The sequence below is a fragment of the Mchenga conophoros genome, linkage group LG9 (genome assembly GCF_057382185.1).
Source record: "Mchenga conophoros isolate Kocher_MC1m ecotype Shallow Benthic linkage group LG9, M_conophoros_male_GT1.1, whole genome shotgun sequence".
Taxonomy (NCBI): Eukaryota; Metazoa; Chordata; class Actinopteri; order Cichliformes; family Cichlidae; genus Mchenga; species Mchenga conophoros.
The window spans coordinates 9249830-9269973 of NC_140534.1; the positions used below are offsets into that span (position 1 = coordinate 9249830).

The 20144-nt window shown below is 40.8% G+C and overlaps 1 protein-coding gene across 2 annotated transcripts in view; it reads right to left on the reverse strand.

Moving 5' to 3' along the window:
* LOC146566719 (partitioning defective 3 homolog) overlaps positions 1-20144 on the reverse strand; it is a 357883-nt gene that overhangs the window by 212745 nt on the left and 124994 nt on the right. For both annotated transcript variants that reach the window (XM_085286313.1, XM_085286312.1), the window contains exons 4-5: positions 13582-13766; positions 9837-9974 (exon numbers count right to left, since the gene is read on the reverse strand). In XM_085286313.1, coding sequence (XP_085142439.1) covers positions 9837-9974; positions 13582-13766 — 323 coding nt within the window. The remainder of the gene's footprint in view (positions 1-9836; positions 9975-13581; positions 13767-20144) is intronic.

Genomic DNA, 20144 nt, shown 5'->3' on the forward strand with positions numbered 1-20144 from the left:
TCAGCCTGATGCAAATAAAACAAGTCACTTAGGGTAAGATGGGGAAGAAGCTCCATCTCGTGTTCCTCTGTGGACCCGAGATGTGGATGTTTACTGTTGGCTGGGCGTTATTGCATTCCTTCAGCAACTTAAAAGCCTCTGTCCCCCTAATGGGACCTATAAAACAGTGAGAAAAGCCTATTGTGACAATGGACCTCATTGTGCCAGAGTGGATACATTTGGCACTCTGTGCAGAGTGGAAATGTGTGGCATATAAAAAAAGATGGTGTGAAGGAGGGAAAGGTTGAGGAAGGAGAGAGAAATCAAATAAAGTGAAGTAAGTGACTTTGCACTGTGGGAAAATGGGTGATGTCAGTCACCAAAGTTCACCTTGAGCCCCAGTGTCAAGGACTACAAAAAGCTTTTCATTTTACTTAAGCTGTTCCACATCTTTATTATTTCTATCTTGCAATCTTTTGCCCGGGCCACAGTCAGCATTGGTGTAATGCCACCTTGCCAAAATATGGGCTTTGCTTCTCCAACACGACACTTTGCTCCAAAGCCTTAAACTCATACCCCCCTGGGAAAAAATAAATTCGGACTCTACTGAATATGTACCGTAGGCAGATCAGCAAAAAAATGACTTCCCCTTAAGAAACAGTGTACATCTTCCTCGCCTAGCTTTGTTCTCTGCTGCCCACGGTGGATTGGCTCCACGCTGGCGGCCCTCGTTTTATTCCCCAAAGTCATTATTGTCTTCAGTTAAGGTGCCCCTGCTCCCTGTGATTTGTGGGTAATGAGCTGGCACCCCCCTGCCCGTGTTCAATTATTCTCATTGAGAAAGTGATTTCTCACTCCACGGAGCAAATTGTAGAAAGTGAATGCATGAACTCTAATCAAGAATTAACACGTTCACAGCCAGTAGTGCAGAGAGGGATAGCCACCTTGATGCAGCTGAGGTACAGTGGACAGAAATGAGAGGGACCCAGAGAAGAGGAGGGTAGAGGGATGGAATAGTGACTAAGGTAAACAGACTTCTCGCCTGTCCCTGAATAATGATCCACTGAATAAAACCAGGCATCCCCATTGAAGGTTGTGCATGAGAATAAGATCAGAGTAGCTCAGAGAGGCCTGTGCACAAAAAATATCTAATCCTAAAAAAATGCACTTTGACAAAAATGAAGTTGGCAGCAAGTGAAGAATGGTGTGGAATGGTCACATTAGGAATAAGTGATTACAAAAAATTTTCAACACAAGAAATATGCGCATGAATTTTATGCATTTCAAGCTTGAATGAGTGAAACTCTAATCTCAGCTGTCCAGTAGCACACGTCTTCACACACGTGTCGCGGTGAGACAGGTTAAACATTTACAGTACAGCTGACAGAGAAGAGCGCTGGCAACGTCCAGCGTCCAAAACAACGCCCAGTCTTGTATCCTGTTCAAACAAGATAAGAGAAGACGATTGCACAAATATTTAAAAAGTTAAATAATAAATAATAATGAAGAACAAGATGAATAAACTCTTTTTTTCGCTGCATATAGAAACAGCACAAAGAAAGTAACATAGCTTCAGGACAAAAAGCTGGTTACCTGTAGTTAAGTGTTGTGCACACACACGTGTAAATAAACCAACATTGAGACTCATTGTGATTTTTTTAATGAGATGTTAGGTAGCATTATTTTCATAATTAGTCAGCTATTTCCCCTGCTGTGGAGCCAATGAACTAAATAACACTACTGACGGCATTTCACCTGCTCCCGTACTCCGGTCTGAAGGTGAGCTGACATGTACACTGACTTGATGACAGAATACAGAATATTTATTATTATTATTTAAAAACAATAAGCAAGAGATTAAACCGACAGAAGGACTTCGTAAAGAAGTGTACAGGACAAATACATCTAACAAAAAGCCCCAGTCAGTGCAAAGCAGAAGTCACAAACCCGACGTTCTAACAGTGGTTCAGTGGCAATGGCTAATTAAGAGTGGCGAGGCATTTGTGAGGCTCTGCATTGTTCTCACTCAGGTCCTCAGGTGGACTGAAGCATCTCTGGTGTGCTGCCATTTACACAGGACTCCCAAAGGAGAGAAGAAAAATTAGCCCGCCATGTAAATAATGTGAATTTTAAGTAATCAGTGGCAGAATGAAGTCTTTTCTTAAAATAATTATTTCATTTAGGTGACATAATTACACTAACAGCCAAAATGACTTATTAAAAAAATCATACAGGACAAAAATTAAACAAAACATTATAGAGAACGAGCGCAGGAAGAAGTAGGAAGCCACAAAAATGTCTTTTTTCCTGAGGATTCAATGAGCTAGGAGCCAAAGCTGAACAAACAGCTGCACCTACTGGTCAGACCCACCGGTCAGCAACTAGTTCAAAACATCCTGAGTTCATGTTGCATGTGTGCATACACCAAAGTGCATGTCTACGGACTTCACACAAACCATGGTTCATTCCGTCTACATCTTCCTTGGTCTTTCAAGAGGCAAATCCAGGAGCACACTCTTCCAGGATTCCTGCACTGTTCTGGAATGTGGCTTATTTTTTTTATTTGTTCAGAGTTTTACATTGAAAACATGCCCTGCTGCATCTCAAACATCATTGCAGTATTAACTGAACATAATGAACACAGCACGAATGCACGTTACAGCCACCAGATAGAAGTGGAGGTAGATGGTGGCACAGGCAGCAAGACTGTGTTAGGCAGGCTGGGTTTGGGGGTTGTTGCTGTGTTTTCTTTCCATGCTCAGCTGCTCTAACATTGCCTGTGGCTTGCCTCGGGGTCTGCAGACTGTGTGGGCTTTACCAAGAAGCTAGTCAGGAGAACTTACCAAGTTCACTCACCAACAGCAGTCCCTAAAAATTAAATGCTAACTTCCATACTGACGTGTCCAAGAGTTTTTCCTGAATTTTAGACCTGCCACTTCAGAACCTTCACTGCTGTGTTTATTGTATTTGTAATGGAAGAAATGAAATATCCTTTGATTAAATAAATCAGTGATTCATTATGGATCTTATATAAAGGTGTATCGTTCCAGTATAATGAAAAAAATCAACAAGCTAAACAAATAATTAGTATTTAGAGGGAAATATCAGTTTTGTCTCTTACAATGGCGCATTAACTGCCATCATGGCATCATGCGGAGTGGGGCAACAACAATAATCCTACCGCAGCTTTGTAAAGCACTTGACTCTAACAGAGATCAACTCAAACACTTTAAATCTAAAACAGAAAGCAGACCTCTGACAATCTCTTTTAAGCTACTCAGGAGACTCGTTCAAATACGAGCATTCACTGAGCCTTATTTTCAGCGGCCAACAACTACTAGTGACAGAGTGGGAAAAGAAGAGCAAAAACAACAATAGAGTCGGTCGGTCGCAAATGCCAATCTGTGTTTGTTCAGAGAGAGATCTTTGATGTGACAACATTAAAGGGAAAAAAGGCAGGATTTGCGCTGCTGCTTGCTCTCTTCTTCCACCTTGAAGTTAAACAGACTCATCTCCTTTCAACGTGCTGGCTTGAGGATTTAGCTGGCCGCCTCGCCACTTTGCGTTTCTTTTAAAACTCGCCAAACAAGGTGCCTCATTTAGACAACACAGAGAGAAAGAGAGGGAGCCCGACTGTTGGAGGCTTGATCAAAGATGTGTGATCAGAACTGTTTTCACCCAAACATGCTTTGGAAGCTGTTATGTAATGTTTTAGGGGTTTTGTGTTGCCTTTCTCCGAGTCTGTCTGTCTGACTTCAATATGTTATGGACTTTACAGTATTTTTAGAGCCTGTACACAAACAAATAAATCAAAATATGCTTTTCAAATAACACTGAACAGGCATAACATTATGATCGATGACAGGTGAAGTGAATAACACTGATTATCTCTTTATCATGGCACCTGTTACTGGGTGGGATATATTAGGGAGCAAGTGAACATTTTGTCATCAATGTTGATGTTAGTAGCAGGTAAAATGGGCAACTGTGAGGATTTGTGCAAACGGATTATGAATCACATTGTGATGGCTAGAGAGTTGGGTCAGGGTATCTCCAAAACATCAGCTCTTGTGGGGTGTTCCCAGTCTGCAGTAGTCGGTATCTCTTAAAAGTTGTTTAAGGATGGAACAACGGTGAGCCAGAGGTCATGGTTGGCCAAAGCTCAGTGATGCATGTGGGGACCGAAGGCTGGTCTGTGTGGTCCGATCCAACAGACTGTACAGCTAATGTAGCTCAGATTAGAGAAATGTTTAATGTTGGTTCTTATGGAAAGGTGTCAGAATACACAGAGCATCTCAGTTAGGTGTGTATGGAGCTGCATAGCTGCAGACCAGTCAGGGTGTCTATGCTGACCCCTGTACACTGAAGAAATTGCCAGCAATGCACATATGAGAATCAGAACTGGAAGACAGCACAATTCAAGAAGGTGGCCTGGTCTGATGGATCATGTTTTCTTTTACATCAGTTGGATGGCCAGGTATGTCTGAATCCCTTACCTGGGGAACACCTGGCACCAGGATGCACTATGGGAAGAAAGCAACTGACGGAATGGACGAAGCCAGGGTTATGCTTTGGGCAATGTTGTGCTGGGAAACCTTGGGTCCTGCCATCCACGTGGATGCTACTTTGACACATGCCAGCTATCTAGCATTTGTGCAGACAATGTACACCCTTTCATGGAAACGGTACTGCTTGATGGCTGCGGCCTCTTTCAGCAGGATAATGCACCCTGTTGACTTGGCCTCCAAGTTCCCCAAATCTCAGTCCAATTACGAATGTGTGGGTTCTGCAGGACAAACAAGTCCAATCCATGGAGGCCCCACCTCTCAACTTGCAGGACTGTTGCTAACATCTTGGTGCAGATACCCCAGCACACCTTTAGGGATCTAGTGGAGTCCGTGCCTCGATGGGTCAGGGCTGTTTTATGGTAAATGGTAAATGGCCTGTATTTGTATAACGCTTTACTTAGTCCCTATGGACACCAAAGTGCTTTACACTACATTCAGTCATCCACCCATTCACACACACATTCACACACTGGTGATGGCAAGCTACATTGTAGCCACAGCTGCTCTGGGGCGCACTGACAGAGGCAGCAAAAGGGTTTTAGCGGCAAAAGGGAAACCAACACAAAATTATGCAGGTGGTCATTATGTTGTGCCTGATCTGTGTATTAGGCTTATTGTTTTGCTGTTTGTGTTTTTATATGTAGATTAAATAACACTACATTTAGCATTTATACATTAGAATGTTTCTGTCTAATACTATCTCTGAAATCCCAAATTGTGAGCTTTGCCAATATAGCTCAAACACATCTGCTTCTCTTCATGTTAGCCTTGATTGGGTTAAATCCTTCAGTGATCGACAGCTGATGTCAGTCCTGCCTCTGCTACAGCTCATGATAATGGCCCCTGGTCCATCATCAAGGCCGCAAAATAATACAGTGGAGAACCACTCAACCAGATCAAAATGTGTATGTGGGGGAGCGTGTGCGTGTGCAATGCTAAGCAGGAAAGCCCATTAACATTCATCAGTGGGATAATAGGCCAGCATTAATGTCAGCTGTTTATATGAAGAATAACTCATAAGGCCTTGGTGTATATGGGCTGATAAAGCGTGCTTTTCTCCACGCCGCATTTGGCAGAGTGTGTGTGTGTGGGTGGTGAGAGATTTAGGGGTAGACGCTACTGATGTCTTAGATTGAACCGTTTGATACTGACGTGAATTTATTGACTTGTTAGATAAACATAGGACAATTGCCTGATGTAACTATGGGCCAGCCGTCCTTGTCTTAGTACGTAGGCTGAAAGTCTGCACAAAAGAAGCGCACGAAAGCACCAAAACGAGCACAAATCAAAACATTTTACCAAAGCACCTGGGAGAAGTGATGTAAAATAAAATCTCAAGAGAATTCAACCCTGAATCCATAGTTGATCCCCTGCAGCTAAACTTCAAACTCATCCAGCTTGAGAATACCAGAGTCACAGATTGTCCAGTTAACTCCCCCGTGCACCTCCTTGGCATTTTAAGCACAGGAGTCAATGTGTTATTTTATTCAGCCTGACTTTACATTTTTAATTTATAGCATGAGCTGGGAAGGCTTGCTTAAATATGAATGGTGAAGCGAACTCACTATCCAGAGCATGCCAAGCTGCTTCACACACATCGACCACGCAACTAAAAGATAAGTACTTCAAATTGAAGCTATTGTATGAAGTTAAGAAATGACGCTGCTAGAACACCTATGCGCATATAAATACACAAAGTAGTTGCGTGTGTGTATTTTGTTCCAGTCAAAAGAAAGAAATGAGGATGACGCCCGGTCTTCGGTTTCTTTGTTTTACTTTTATCTTAACTCATAAAGTAGAACGATAAAAACACAGCAGATAAATAATCCACGATAAACAACAGCTAATTGGTGTGTTTTTACCAAAAAACCTTGGCATATCTGTACGTGTTTGTGTGTTTTTATGTGCGTGTGTACACTCATTATCGCTGCCGACGCTTTAGCACTGATCACAGTTCTTTTTAATTAACCCACGCTGTGTATTTTTATCTCGCGATCCAATGCTGCTGTTTTGCTCGCCCGTCGCACAAAGACAAAATATTGAACCGTCACGTGTGGGAGGGAAGGCAGCGATCGAGACTGTGATACAGCGAGTGCAGGGAAGGAACAACTGGGCTACAAGGTGCGACTTTGAAACTTATACTGTGTCACCCCTAATGAGAGGATTTGCGCTTTGTGACTCAACTTAGTTGCACGGCTGTCAGATTATAAACACTCAGGTGGCACCGAGGATTAGCCACGGTGAGGGTGTCGTGGCGCTCCTGCCGTTAATCATGAAATATTTACACGACTCCACCAGTATAGCTCATGTTCTTAAATAATAATCTCTTTTTTTATATTTACACTATACTTGGTTGATAACTATTAACTTGAAAGCTTTATCTTGGATTTAGGAGGCTTCATATTTTGAACAAAATCCTGTTCTTGAGCTGTTTGCATGTATACGTGCCCTCTTGGTAAACAGTATGTTTTCAACTTCAGCTATTTTTACAATAGCTTGATTGTAGCATCATTGCTTTCAATAGGTGCTCATAATGTTTAGTAAGAGAAAGAATTCCAAACACAACCATAATGAGACTACAGAGAAAGAAGGAAGACTTTATAGTCATTCGAGCATCTCATTCTTTTTTCCTCACCCTTTCTCGGCTCTTTTTTTATTCTTTAATGGGCCGATTAAACACCATCTGCATGAATCAAAGCAGGTAGTTGAGGTACAGACCGGCAGACAAACTGGGAGAAATCCTCTTCACATCAAGCTCAGCGTGTTCGACACTTCCCAAGGTCATTTCCACCCTCCCTGCAGAGAGCCTCTGTCACTTTTAATAACTTTTAAAGGGAGAATATTTTTTCGCCTCTGACAGACTGAGGAGTTGAGGGACCAGTCACAGGGTGAGTCAATCACAAAGTGCCGACAGAGCGAAGAGGGTGTGAGGCGAGGAGACAAGCCTGCAAGGACTAACATTGTACACTGTTACTTCATGAAAAAGTATTGGACAGAAGTCTGATGTCAGTCATTGACCTGGTTCTAAATTGGATTGGGCAGTGAGCAGTCGCTGTCACTGTAATAACTCTGTTATCAGTCGCAGCTGTGACTGACATTACACTGTGGTCAGAGATAACGAATCATGCATACTGTGAAAACACAGGAGTAAACTATGATCAAGAAACGCTGTGTAGTTGATGCCAAATCATGCATCAGCAAAATAGTGTTATTAAATAATACTCCTACTTAATAGGATATATAACTAGTGTATAATCTGCTGTATAATTAGAGCAACGGGATTTCAATGTGGACATGAAAACTAGAGTACCGCTACTTTTTTACAGAGATACACAGCCTCAACTTCTCCTCTCCACAAAACAAATCCCCACATTACTGTAATCACATTACACTTTTCTGTAACACAGTAATGTAACACATTACGATACAAAATTCAGTAATTATGTCACAGCTACTTTGTTACTGGCATTACAAAGGTTTGTCAGTTATCTACATGATGGGCAGTTAGCCGAAAGCTAGCCAACAACCCAGTGACGTTAAAGCTGGGCGTATGCTGACCCCAGGCCAGCAGCCAGAGCCAGCACTTCAAACAAGTGCAGCCTCAAAGAAACTGGTGAGGAGTTTCCATTTCTATCTGTATACGTTTCTACAGTAGAATTTTGTTCATACGCAAGAACTAAAAGAAAGATGGTATGACTCTGGTGAGTCAAGACAGAGATAAAACATAAGTGAAAATGAGTTTGTCTGCTATCAGTTTGTGACTAAATCGGGGCAATTTCATGCAATCTGTTGGTGATAATACAGTCATTAGTTGTGATAAATCCGTGAAAATTACAAATTTGTTGCTCTCTGTTGGAGATATATTGCAGTCTAGTTCCACAAAACTCACAGATCTAAAGCAGAAATTCAGAATCTTTTCTGACACACACTTGATTCTAAATAGAAATATAGTCAGAATAGCTAGCAACCGATTGAGTCAAGTCCTCTATTGCAAATGGATGCGTCGCAGGGAAGTTGTGGTCATCAGCACAGACTCACTCAGAGTTTGATTGCAATACATTGCCAACCTGTTTGGGTCTATACGTAAGATGGCATTTATTTGTAAATGTTTGTGTCACGGTTCTGGGTCAGGTTTGACCCAGCATTTTGAGTTCTTATGTTTTGGTTTATTTTTGAATGATTGCTTTGTTTCTCTGATGCTATGATGATTATTATTATTAGAGTTCCATGTTTCTGTTTATCCGTGTTTAAGGATTTGTTGTTTCATGTATTGTTTGAGTTGCATGTGTTTATATTCTGTCTGCGTCTTTGTTTAGTGGTTTCTTGTTTCCTGTTTTATTGTGAAGGTCTGTGTCTCATGTGAGTGTGTTCAGTTCTACTGCTTCCCTGTCTCGTTAGTCCAATTTCTCCCAGCTGTGTCTCCCTCCTGTTGCCCATTCCCTGATTACCACCCTGTGTATATTAGCCCTGTGTTTTCCTGTGCTCAGTGTCGCGTCGTACCATCAGATTATGCCTGTGTGTTTCTGTTCTCAGCATTCAGTGTTCACTTCATGTTTTGTCTTCATGCCAGCAATAAAGCTGAGGTTTTGAGTTGTATTCAGTGTCCGAGTCTCGCATTTGGATCCTCCTCTTCATCCGCCTGCACACAGAGCCCTGACACTTTGACAATTTGTACGAGGGTGATTGCAGTCAGACTGAGCTGGACCGTGGCTCCTTGGAGACCAGTTGCCTCCCAATAGGTATATTTATATGAAAAAATTTATTGCAATCACAGGGCAAACGCAGTTTTTTTCTGAGTTGCAAGGAGGTCACTGTCTTATTTTTACTGAAGTGTAACTGAACCTTAACAAGTTCCATTTTGAAAAACCCGAAGGCTTGTACTATATAGAACAAGTGTATGCCCGCTTAATTTCTAGACCAACACATTTTGTATCCATTGATCAATTTACAGCAAGAAAGCCCACTATCCAAAGTTCAAAAACCCTTCCAAGTCATTGCCTCTAAGCAATATTCAAGTAGAGATATTGAAATTTTAGCTCAACACCACTGATTGCTAAGCACATACACCAAATATCTGAATCTGCAGATCCTCTTGTACCAAGCCAGGTCAGTTTTGTATCAGCACATCACCAAGTGAACCAACTTGTTTTGTTTTATTTTAGACCAACCAGTGGTGGCTGTGGTGAAAAATACAAGCTGCTATGAACTGGTCAAGCAATAAAGTTGTTTATCTGCAAACCACAAATAAACCATAGAGTCTCCAATTTCCTTAATTGTCCACCAACAAACCTGTTCTTGTCGATCGAGCCATCGATCTACCATTGGATGGTTGGCACTAAGGGAAGATCGAGTCATCTCTCTTTGGAACTGAGTGGACCAGCCACTCGCATCACGAGGAAGACTACGGTAGGCATGGGCTCCTCTGCCCTGCAAAGAAAGAGGAAAAGGCAGAGACATTAAAAATTGTACACCACTGTGGTCCTGCTATCAGAAGAAGTCTTTAATGCACTCGTATAAATACTCTTTCTAAAAAAAAAGAAGAAGAAAGAAATTTGGTACATAATTATCTAAAATCCAGGACGAACCTGATTTTTGAAGACTGTACCATCTTTGTGGTTCAGTTAACTCTCACTCAACCCTTGCTCCTGATATTTCATTACAGCCACACCTGAGCTGCTTGAGGACCTTTTTAATAACAAGACAGCTCCAACTAGGATTTATCATTACAAAAAAACCCAAAACAACTTCACAAAGCTCCTGCCAAGGTAATGTCATACATCAGCATACTTGAGCATAAAATATTACACTGGCCACAAGCAAAAAAAACACACCCAGGCACAAAAGATAATATTCCACACTTGCTAGCCTTGGCTTAGGAATCTCAGCAGCTGAAGGTCAAGAGTGAAGTTTTTTTTTAATAGAAGAGAAAGCAAATCAATAATTAAAATCAAAGCCAAGTGATTCACCAAGACAAACAAGTAGAAAAGCAACCATATATGGTCTGATTAGTCACAAAAACAGCATATAAAGAGTAAGAGCGCAAAAAAAAACATTTTGGGGATTTTTAATGAGACATCACAATTGAAAGAGAACACATAGTTGCTTAACAAATCACAAAATAGCAAATATATCAAAACAACGCAAAAACAAAGGAGCTTAAAAGAATGGGAGGGAGAGCCAGCAGTGTTTGGCTACAGTTGAATGTGACATGCAAGGGGCCTGATGAAGGCATAACAGAATTATAAAACTGAGCTGCACAACTGGCCTGTGTATAGAGACAGCCCTGATACCCATCGCAGCCTCAGACACGGCACGACAAAGGACCCCCCTCCACAGAGTTTTACAACACATCAGATCATAAAATGTAGAGAAAGCCAGATACCAGAGAGGCTCAAACTGACTGTCTAATCCCTATGGGTGATTTTGCTAAGTGCAGATAACCCTAAATACCAAGTATTGTAAAGTCATTGGCAGATGTGATGAGTTTACAGTGCTAGCCGATGACTGAGTACTCTCACTGACTTTTATTGTTGAGATTTAGCAGAAAAACTGAGTCTGACTGAGCCGTTTTCAGACTAGTTGGGGAATTGAACACGTGGCTGGCTTTAGTCTGTAAAAGGAAACGATCCTAGACAGTGAAGAGACTTTGTTATGAGTAAGTTGCTTTTGGCAATGCTGAAGGATGTTCCTTTTCAAAAATATGGTGCCAAGAACAAATACTACACATGCTGACTAACACATTCTTACAACATATGCTGTTAATTTCATAAAAACAGACTTGAAATGAATATATGGCAGTTGGTGCAAGAAATAGATTAAGGGTTACAAGGACTAAGACTCCCTTTGTAGTTGAAAAAAGTCTGGTTCTGTCAGCTGAATAAGAATGACAGCATCCTGCTGTTAGCTCGTCACTTTTCACACCATGCCATTTCAAGCGTCTGTGGCAAGATGGTGTCTTAAAATGCACTACATTCAGATAACATCTGAACTGCTGCAGATGGGAGTCAAGAACTAAATGGGACACAACATTACAAGTTGGGCAGCTGAACATTATTAAGGGAATTATTGATTTATAGTGGCTTGGTCATAATAACTTTGAACTCGCCATGTAAAATGTTGCTTTGCCAGGAAGGTTTTTTACAGGAATCGTCTTAACCTTTTATTGGACAAGAAGCCATATTTGGTGACTTCAGTGGACAAAACAATTGTCCTCCCCACGACTAACTATGAGGAATTTCTCCCAGCCAATCACAAAAGATCAGGTTATGTGACAGATAGTGATATTATTGTATCTGACCAGTCAGTCACAGCCTGTTGCATTTCAAGCTTTTAATTTTTTTTACCCCTACATTACACTCATACCGTACTTGTGGTCATAACATCAAAACTGAGTGTGTAGTTTGGTTTGTTTCATGACCTTATTGCAGTTTTCTAGTATAGCAGTTAATGGTATATAACTGGTGATTATTTTTACAGTACATCTTATTACTTATTACTAAAATTTATTCAGTAATTATTTGATATGTGTGTTATATTTACGAAAATTGCCAGTGTGAATAAAAAAAAACAATGTTCATAAAAAACATGGCTTTATAAACATATTTGTGTTTATCCTACAGGTCTTATATACAGGTTTGTTTGTTTTTTGGTAAATACGTATACCATAAACAGGAAAGGAATCTTGATTTGCACTGTAAAATAACTTTTTTTAAAAAAATCACACATGTGAAAAAGTCCTGAAATATCCCCCAATAACACGCCAGGGTTGAAATTTTTAATGTCTACGTGTTTTAATGAGAGCCCTATAAAGGGTTAAACCATTGCTTTATGTATGACTAAAGTAAACTAATAGAAACTTCTAGTTTAAACTACCGTATCCGTCTGTTTAGTGTGTGGCGGTGTACATAATCTGGAATCCTCTTATTACATCAACATAATAATATTTATCCACGATCCACAACTTACAAACATCGTTGTGGATGTGGAATCCTCTATGCATGGTAGGACGTAACAGAAGGGCTAAAGACATGCAATCCATATACAGTCAATGAAATTCAAAGTCATATTTCAACACTCCTGATCCTCTGCTTTCCCATTTTTATATTCAGTACAAGCACACAAACATACATAGTTGCTCAGTTCAGTAGTTCAGAACAGAATTCCCACTAACAAAATGAGAGCTCTGATTTCAGCCCACACTCTTGCTTTTACATTCTGTGGGCCGTGACAACTAAAGTGTCTCTATCAGCCCCTTCTCCCAGACACGCTAATCATACGCAGAGCTGATGTTTCACATTTCGAACATTCAATAATTTCCCCATTTGTAACATCCCCGTTTGATGGGAACATACCTCTCCCTCAGTGAGAAGTAAAGGGCTGTCAGCACGGCAGCCATTGTGAGAAGTTAATTGGCTTTCTTTTACTTTCAGAAGCAGCAGGGAGGATGCACCGGAGTACCTGAGGTGTGTTTTATTTCATTTTATTTTTTTCTGACTAATAATCAGAGGCTTAAAAGCACCAAGAAGGTGAATTTGTAATAAAGGGAATGTGTTTAAGAATCTCCGCTAATCCTTTTGGATGACAAGAAGGGGTGTTATCAGAAGGAACTAGTTTCAGATAAACACTATCTATGCTACTGCTGGATATCTGCAAGCAGGGCAGCACAACTTTCATATCTAACACTTATTTCTTTGATTTGGGGCGCAGAGGAGACAAGGAATGAAAATGAGGGAAGAAAGGAGTAAGTTGAAAACAGAGACTGGAGGTTGGGAAGATTTCAGAGCACATATCTCGGGCATTATAATTGATGCAGCACCCGTACATCAGCAGCCCTATCTTCTGGGCAAGGTGCTGCTGGAATAAGTATGTAATAGTTCACAGTAGTTTAAAAAATAGACTTTATTGATCTATTGCATTTTGACACCATTTAGATTCCAATAAATGATCTTAACAACTTAATGGTGCATCATACCAGGTATCATTGAGGCATTCGTGCACAGTTTATTGGCTACATTACCACAGGAGGTGTAGTTACCTTTTGTTCGAGGCTCCCTGTTTCATTGCTGGGGTTTCGTTTATGGTTGGGCTTCTGGAAACCAGGGGTTGTGGACCAGCGAGTTGGATTTTTTCTGGACGGTTCTTCTGGAGCAACCGGGGCCTCGCCTGGAGGAAAGCCAGCCAGTGCGGGATCACTACTGCGACGGACATTGAGAGACATGTCTGTGGAGGGGATTACAAAAGACAAAGAAAAGGAATTATAGCAAAATCAAACCACTTGCCGCTTTATCGATTTATTAAGCGGCTCGCTTTTCACCTTGGTCGTCAAAAAGTTGCCCATTTTTGGGAGGTGCTGCTACATCCCCTGCTATACCTCCTTAACAGCACTCCATGAAATGTCAGCTGAGACATGGGAAGTGGTGATTACAAGTACTCGTGTTTTTATGAAAGGTCTGTTAAGCCCAAAACAACACTGCGCAACTCCACGATGGAAAGTTTAGCTTGGCTTGATTCCATCTGTGCTGAAATACATTACTGTAGATATATTATACACACAGTTTTGGCTGGGGAAATTACCCAGACAGCGATAAAAATATATATATTATATAAAAGTACATGTGAGAAAAAAATTAGATGTGATTATCTAACCCCTTGCTTGGTCGAACCACTCTAAAAATAACAAGTACAATAATAATTGCAGGAAACTTGCTCATATATCATGATCTGACTATTGCGATAAAGGTCATTCTTACACACTGTGCTACCCAACTCAAGTTGATTCTAGGAAGTTTCCAGGGGACTGAAATTGAGTCTCAGAGCCAACATTTATTCTTTCCATCAAACGTCTAACAGAAAACTACACAGGAAACACTGGCCCATGTTTCAGCTGCCACATTAACCGATCTGTCATGAAAACTTGGTATAAAGTTCCCACATTTGATTAGAGCTGCCAAAACAAGTAGAGGGGATGAAGTTGCTCCATATTTCACACTCCGGTTAAAACATTCAGTGAGAAATCCCACCGATGTCTGCTACAAAGTCAAGACGGTGAGTATATCCGTTAGCTGTGGTGTAAATCATCTGGATTTTCCCAAAAGGCCATATGGATTTGTTTATGACGTCCTAGCAGCCTGTGTGTTACACCCATAATTATGCAAATAGTTGGGTAACCACCTGTCATCCATAGACAGATCATTGCACTGAGCATATGCCAGTGTTAAGCTTCCATCTGATACAACCGAGACACGTCTTAGTGGTGGGAGCGACGCATTCTAATCATGGATTACGCTGTGCGCCAACTCGTCTGTTATTTAACACCGTGACAAGACTAAGGAGATTCAAGAACAACTGTAAGTGTTTCTTGTGACCACCTGTGTCGAGGCAGAAATAGTGACTGAATCCTGCAAATAACAGTGAAATAAGCATGTGTTTCTGCACCTAGTACACTAACTAAACACCTCTTATCAAGGCATCCCAGTTCATCTTCATTCACTCACATCCTTTGTACTATCTCACTTACTTGAACTTGTGCTAATATCCTGATAAAGCATCCCCTCTACTTAGTGTTTACTTGGCGCCAACTGCTTTCATTTAATCCTCCCCTACCTGATAAATCCGTGGTCTCAATATTATAATCAGGGCTCAGAGGCCCCGAACTGTTGTTCTCTCTCTAAGTCTTTTCTAGAGATGATGTGGTCTAAGAAGTGGAGCTTAGTCGAGTGTCTGCTTAGTCTGAGTGCTGCCATTAGGTGCTAAAAAGACAAGCTTGTCCTTTTTAGTGTTCTGGGGATTACGTCAATATTAGATCTCTTAGCACCTCATAATTTATTTGTCATCGCTGTTAGTAACCACTGACCTAGAAGACAAAAGCACACATTACATCTTTAGCTGTCGCCCAATAAGGTCCTCGATCCAAAGATCGGTCTTGTTTTTCCCACACTTGGTGAAATGAATAATTATGACATAGACACAGATTCCCAATCCATAGTCAGGACTTAGTGACATTACAGCAGTGTATTGTCAATTCAGGGTAATGTAAACGTAAAGTGCTGCAAAAAAATTACATTTTTGTGTTACAAAAAACTCTTATTGTTGCCAAGTTTTCGGTGAGATTTCATTACAAAAGTTCTCTCCCTCCTCCTTTGTCTCCTTTGAGTGCGGTAACTCCGGTAGAAAGGCTTCGTATGCAAATAAATTTATGATGACATCTGGAAACTTCCAGGAACTTTCTCAGCAGCAAGAAAGTAGAGATGATGACAGGGTTTTCAAACTGCTTTTTTTTTTTTTTTTTTTTTGGGTGAGTAACTCAACTTTATAAAGCGCCATTTCTCATGAGGAAATCATCGGTGCAACTCGAGTTCTTCTGCAGAAACAGGTAACTTATAAAACCTACTTTCTCACTCACTGCTAAACCATAACAAAAACCTCCACCCCAAATAAGAGGGATTAAATCCCTCACCGGCAGCTTGTACTATTATTCCTTTGTTTCAAATGTGTTTCTTTTTTTTTTTGCCCACTGCCCGAGGCTACGTCAGAGCAGCCTGGAAATCACATCTAGCAGCCAGCCAGTCATTGTGTGTTCGCTTTTAAATTAGGTTGAAGACCTACTAATGGCATTTAATAAACTTTTGCCCCTTTCAGTAATGGCTGGTTCATGTCCAGTTCAAGCTCTAATGATATTCACTTCAGACAGCAGGGGTAATTAACATCCAGTAGTATTCCACACGATGACTTTGAGATAGCACGCAAGCTGCACACAACAGAACTATAAAAAAGAAAGAAAGACAGAGAAAGGGCACAGGAATGGGTTAGAAAGCATATTAAAATTCTCAAAGTATTCATATTAAATATTTGTATTTCTTTTAAAGGGAACCTTTTCTATGTTTTCATAGATTTGTGTGTAGTTGGGGCTTGCACAAGACACTTGGTATGGATTAAAAGCCTTGTTATATTTCCCATAATACCTCAAGGCTCAGTTGATAGATGGATGTTTGCAGGCCCTTAGAAACCATGACAACTTCAACATTCAAGCATTAAGGGTATAAAAATCACAACACATGGCTCTCTTTTGGATCGATTCTTACACACTAAGTAATAATACTCTGGCTCTTTTACAGTTTCAGTCGATTGTCAAAACTTTAGTTTCAGTTTAGCGACAGCTTGCTAAAGTGTTGATCCACCGTGGGTCGAAATCCTTACGGATCAGCTTCTAACAAATAAAGGAGTTTGTGCTCGTTTGTGTTACGAAGGTCACAATATGAAGATTCTCTCCAGTCCCGGCTCTCCCTGACCAATTTCCCTCTACTTAATTTGTGATGGGATTATCCCAGCAGTCCGAAGGGTTTGGTTATCCCACGTTTAATAACTAGCACTGCCACTTCAGACCGAGCCAGCAATCGATCCACACTGAAGCGGGAACAAAACCACTCGGGAGGGGGGATGGTGAGCCTGGCTAATAAAACGAGGCCCTAATCCAGCCCCTGCAGTGAGGGATTATGGTCAGGGCACAGGGTCATAGTGATGTACACACACCACAGTTTACCATAGAGACGTAGGGCTCTCCAGGGGCAATTATCTCATGCCGTATCATCCTTTATTTACCTTTCACCTTGTTTGGAGGAGAAATATATTCATTTATATAAATTATGTGGATAGAAATACTAACTCTAATGGAAAACAGCAAAATAGTCTTGAGGTTAGTAGTACATTTGAGAATGTTCATTGTAGAAATAATAAATAATATAACTGTATAATGGCCACAGGTTAGTATAAAGCAGGGATTTCTAACTTTCTTTACATCATTTTATATCCTAATATTAGAAAAGAAGTGTAATTCATAGACTGGTTCTTATATAGTGGTTTTCTACTTCACCTGAGCACTCAAAGTGCTTAATACAACTTCCCTCATTCACCCATTTACACCCATTCTCACTTTTCTATGCTTTTCTGAGATAAGTGCTGTCTATCTAACATTCATGCTCATTCATACTCCGAGGGAGGCATCTGAGAGCAACTTGGGGTTAATCTCTTGCCCAAAGATGTTTGGCACACAGACTGGAGGAGCCAGTCTGTAGATCAGGAGTGTTTTAACAGTACATGTCAGTTTTGTTACAGGATGAAGAAATGCTGCTGTAGTTCCCCAAAAGTTGATTCTGTTCATCTCGACGTAGCGTTTTCAGCGGGAGAAACGTTTCGTCACTCATCCAAGTGACTTCTTCAGTCTCAGCTGACTGCAGGTTTCCATAGTGACTGACACTAGCACCACTGAAGGAACAATGTGCTGGGAGTTCACTGATCATTAATATGCAAATTGTCATGACCATTGACCAACAACCACTGATCAAAGCCCACTGATTGAGCATGCATCAAGCTGCTGTAGTTCATGAAAGAAATCTGTCAGCACGAGCCTTTGAGCTAAAACTGTAAGAAATAAACAGCAATTTCTTCTGCAGATAATGAAAACAAATATTTATGTCATTTATTGATATTACATCAGAGTGGTATGAATAGCTATGATCTTTGTCAGTAGGACAAGTTGTAAATACATTTAAAAGTTCAAAATCCACGCCCTCCTCCTCCTCATTTTTCAAAGCCATCCAGTGAGCCGTGTTCGACACACCCGGTGTGTATCTGTATGTATCTGTTTTGTCATTGCTGTTTCATTGTGCTTTTAGTTTCTTCTGTTATCTTTGACCCCACGTCTCTGTCATCAAGTTTAGTGTTCGTTTTCATGTCTCTTTTTTTTAACGCCCTATTTTACTTTGTCAGTAAAGCTCTTTCTTTGTCTTGTTTTTACTTCCTGGTTGTCATTCATTTCCTTCCTTTCATGACTACCTGCTTTATCAACATTGGCAATATTAGCTTTACCTGTTTCCCTCCCACCTGTGCCCAGTCACCCATCAACCCCTCTGTGTGTGGGTGTGTGCGTTGTCCTGTCTTCCCCTTTGTCCTTGAGTTTTGACTTACAAACCATAGAATGACCGTTTCTATGTTTTTGTAAGAGATGACCTCTTTAAAACGTCCCTAAACTCATCAGCTCAGTTCACTACATCGCTACACACTTTTCTACTTAGTCACCAGTCATGCTGGACATAAACAACATAAACCAGTAGCAGTACTTTTTCTTCTGTAATAACACAGCAAAAAAATGTACTTCCAGCTTAGTTGCAAAAGAAATGGGGGTCAGCTCTAATGTATTAGCTGTGGAAGTTTGCAATCACCAAAATGGCATGAAGTAAAGAGTCCTCACAATACCTGGGAAGCTGGAAGAAGCCCTTCCCTCCTGACTGGCTGCCAATTCAAGGTAATGGAGCTAGAGCTTCAGCATACTGATAAGGTTACAGAAAGGACACGGTGAGGAGGATAGGCTGTTTCTGTATTGTTCTGTTACTCATAATCACCATTTACCCAACATGGGTTAAAAAACAGAATCAAATTCTTCTAAATAAATTACTTTTATACCAACATAAGACGAGTAAGTTACAGTATATTCCTCCTTTAAACACCAAAGCCCTAAAGAGTCAATATTTGGAAGTGCTGAGAGTCTAGACTATTTAATCTAATATTAGTGATTTCATTGCCACCTGAAAGCATCAAGCTGAAGTGTGTTCTCCTGTTGCTGTGCCACTGCAGGGAACGGTCACAAGGCTCAAAACTGCAAGTGTTCAGAGCTGAAACTCACAAGTTTTCAAGTGTTGACCAGTGTGACAGCAATTTGCTTTGAAGCAGATTCATCCTTTAACCTGAATATTTGAGGTGGTTTTAGGAAAAGCAGGTGCACTTAAAAAAAGTATTTTTAAATGACATCATAAACTCTGCAGCGTAGCACACATTACAGAAGATGAAATGCGATGCTGTATCGGAGGTTGCCATTTTCCTTTACAGTAAGATGTGGGCTAGAGGTTACAGAATAAATGAAGTCAGGCCCTTACTATTATTTAAATCGAAATGTGTGCCCACTGTAAGCATGCAGACACTTCTGGCAAACCGGGGATGAAGACTATGTGCAGGGTGAATTTGGTATTTTCTCCCGTGGACCTGTAGCTGTGCTGTACTCTTGACTCTTTGCTTTTACTTCAGGCTGATTTAAATATAAATGTCAAGCGACCATGGCTTCATGAAATGTCTAAAAGCTTTTTTTTTCATAGGCTACTTTGAATACTTCAAGCCTGGGCCAGTTCAATGTCTGAATAAATTATAGCACTGAGCCATTTTCACCCTCTCTCTGCAACCACCAACTTCATATTGATGTCCCCTGTGTGCAGTGAGGGGAGATTTCCACTGAAAACACCCTGACCTGAATCATGTGCAGACGGACAAAAGGTTTCTTTTTTTTGGGGGGGAGGAGAAAGACAGTTCTGAGTGGTGGGAACCACGACTGTGGCAGAGGGGATGAAGTATACATTAGACTTAAATAGGACGCTGGACGACCCAAGGCCAGACAAGGTCGAGAGTACCACTCAAGTGCGCGTCTGTGAAATGTTTGGCAAACTAATCTGATGTAACGCCAGAGAGTGAGACGAGACAAACTCTGAATAAACATCAACTGCTGACCTTTACAAAGAGCAGAAGATGTAATCCACTAGATGGATGGGCGGAAAA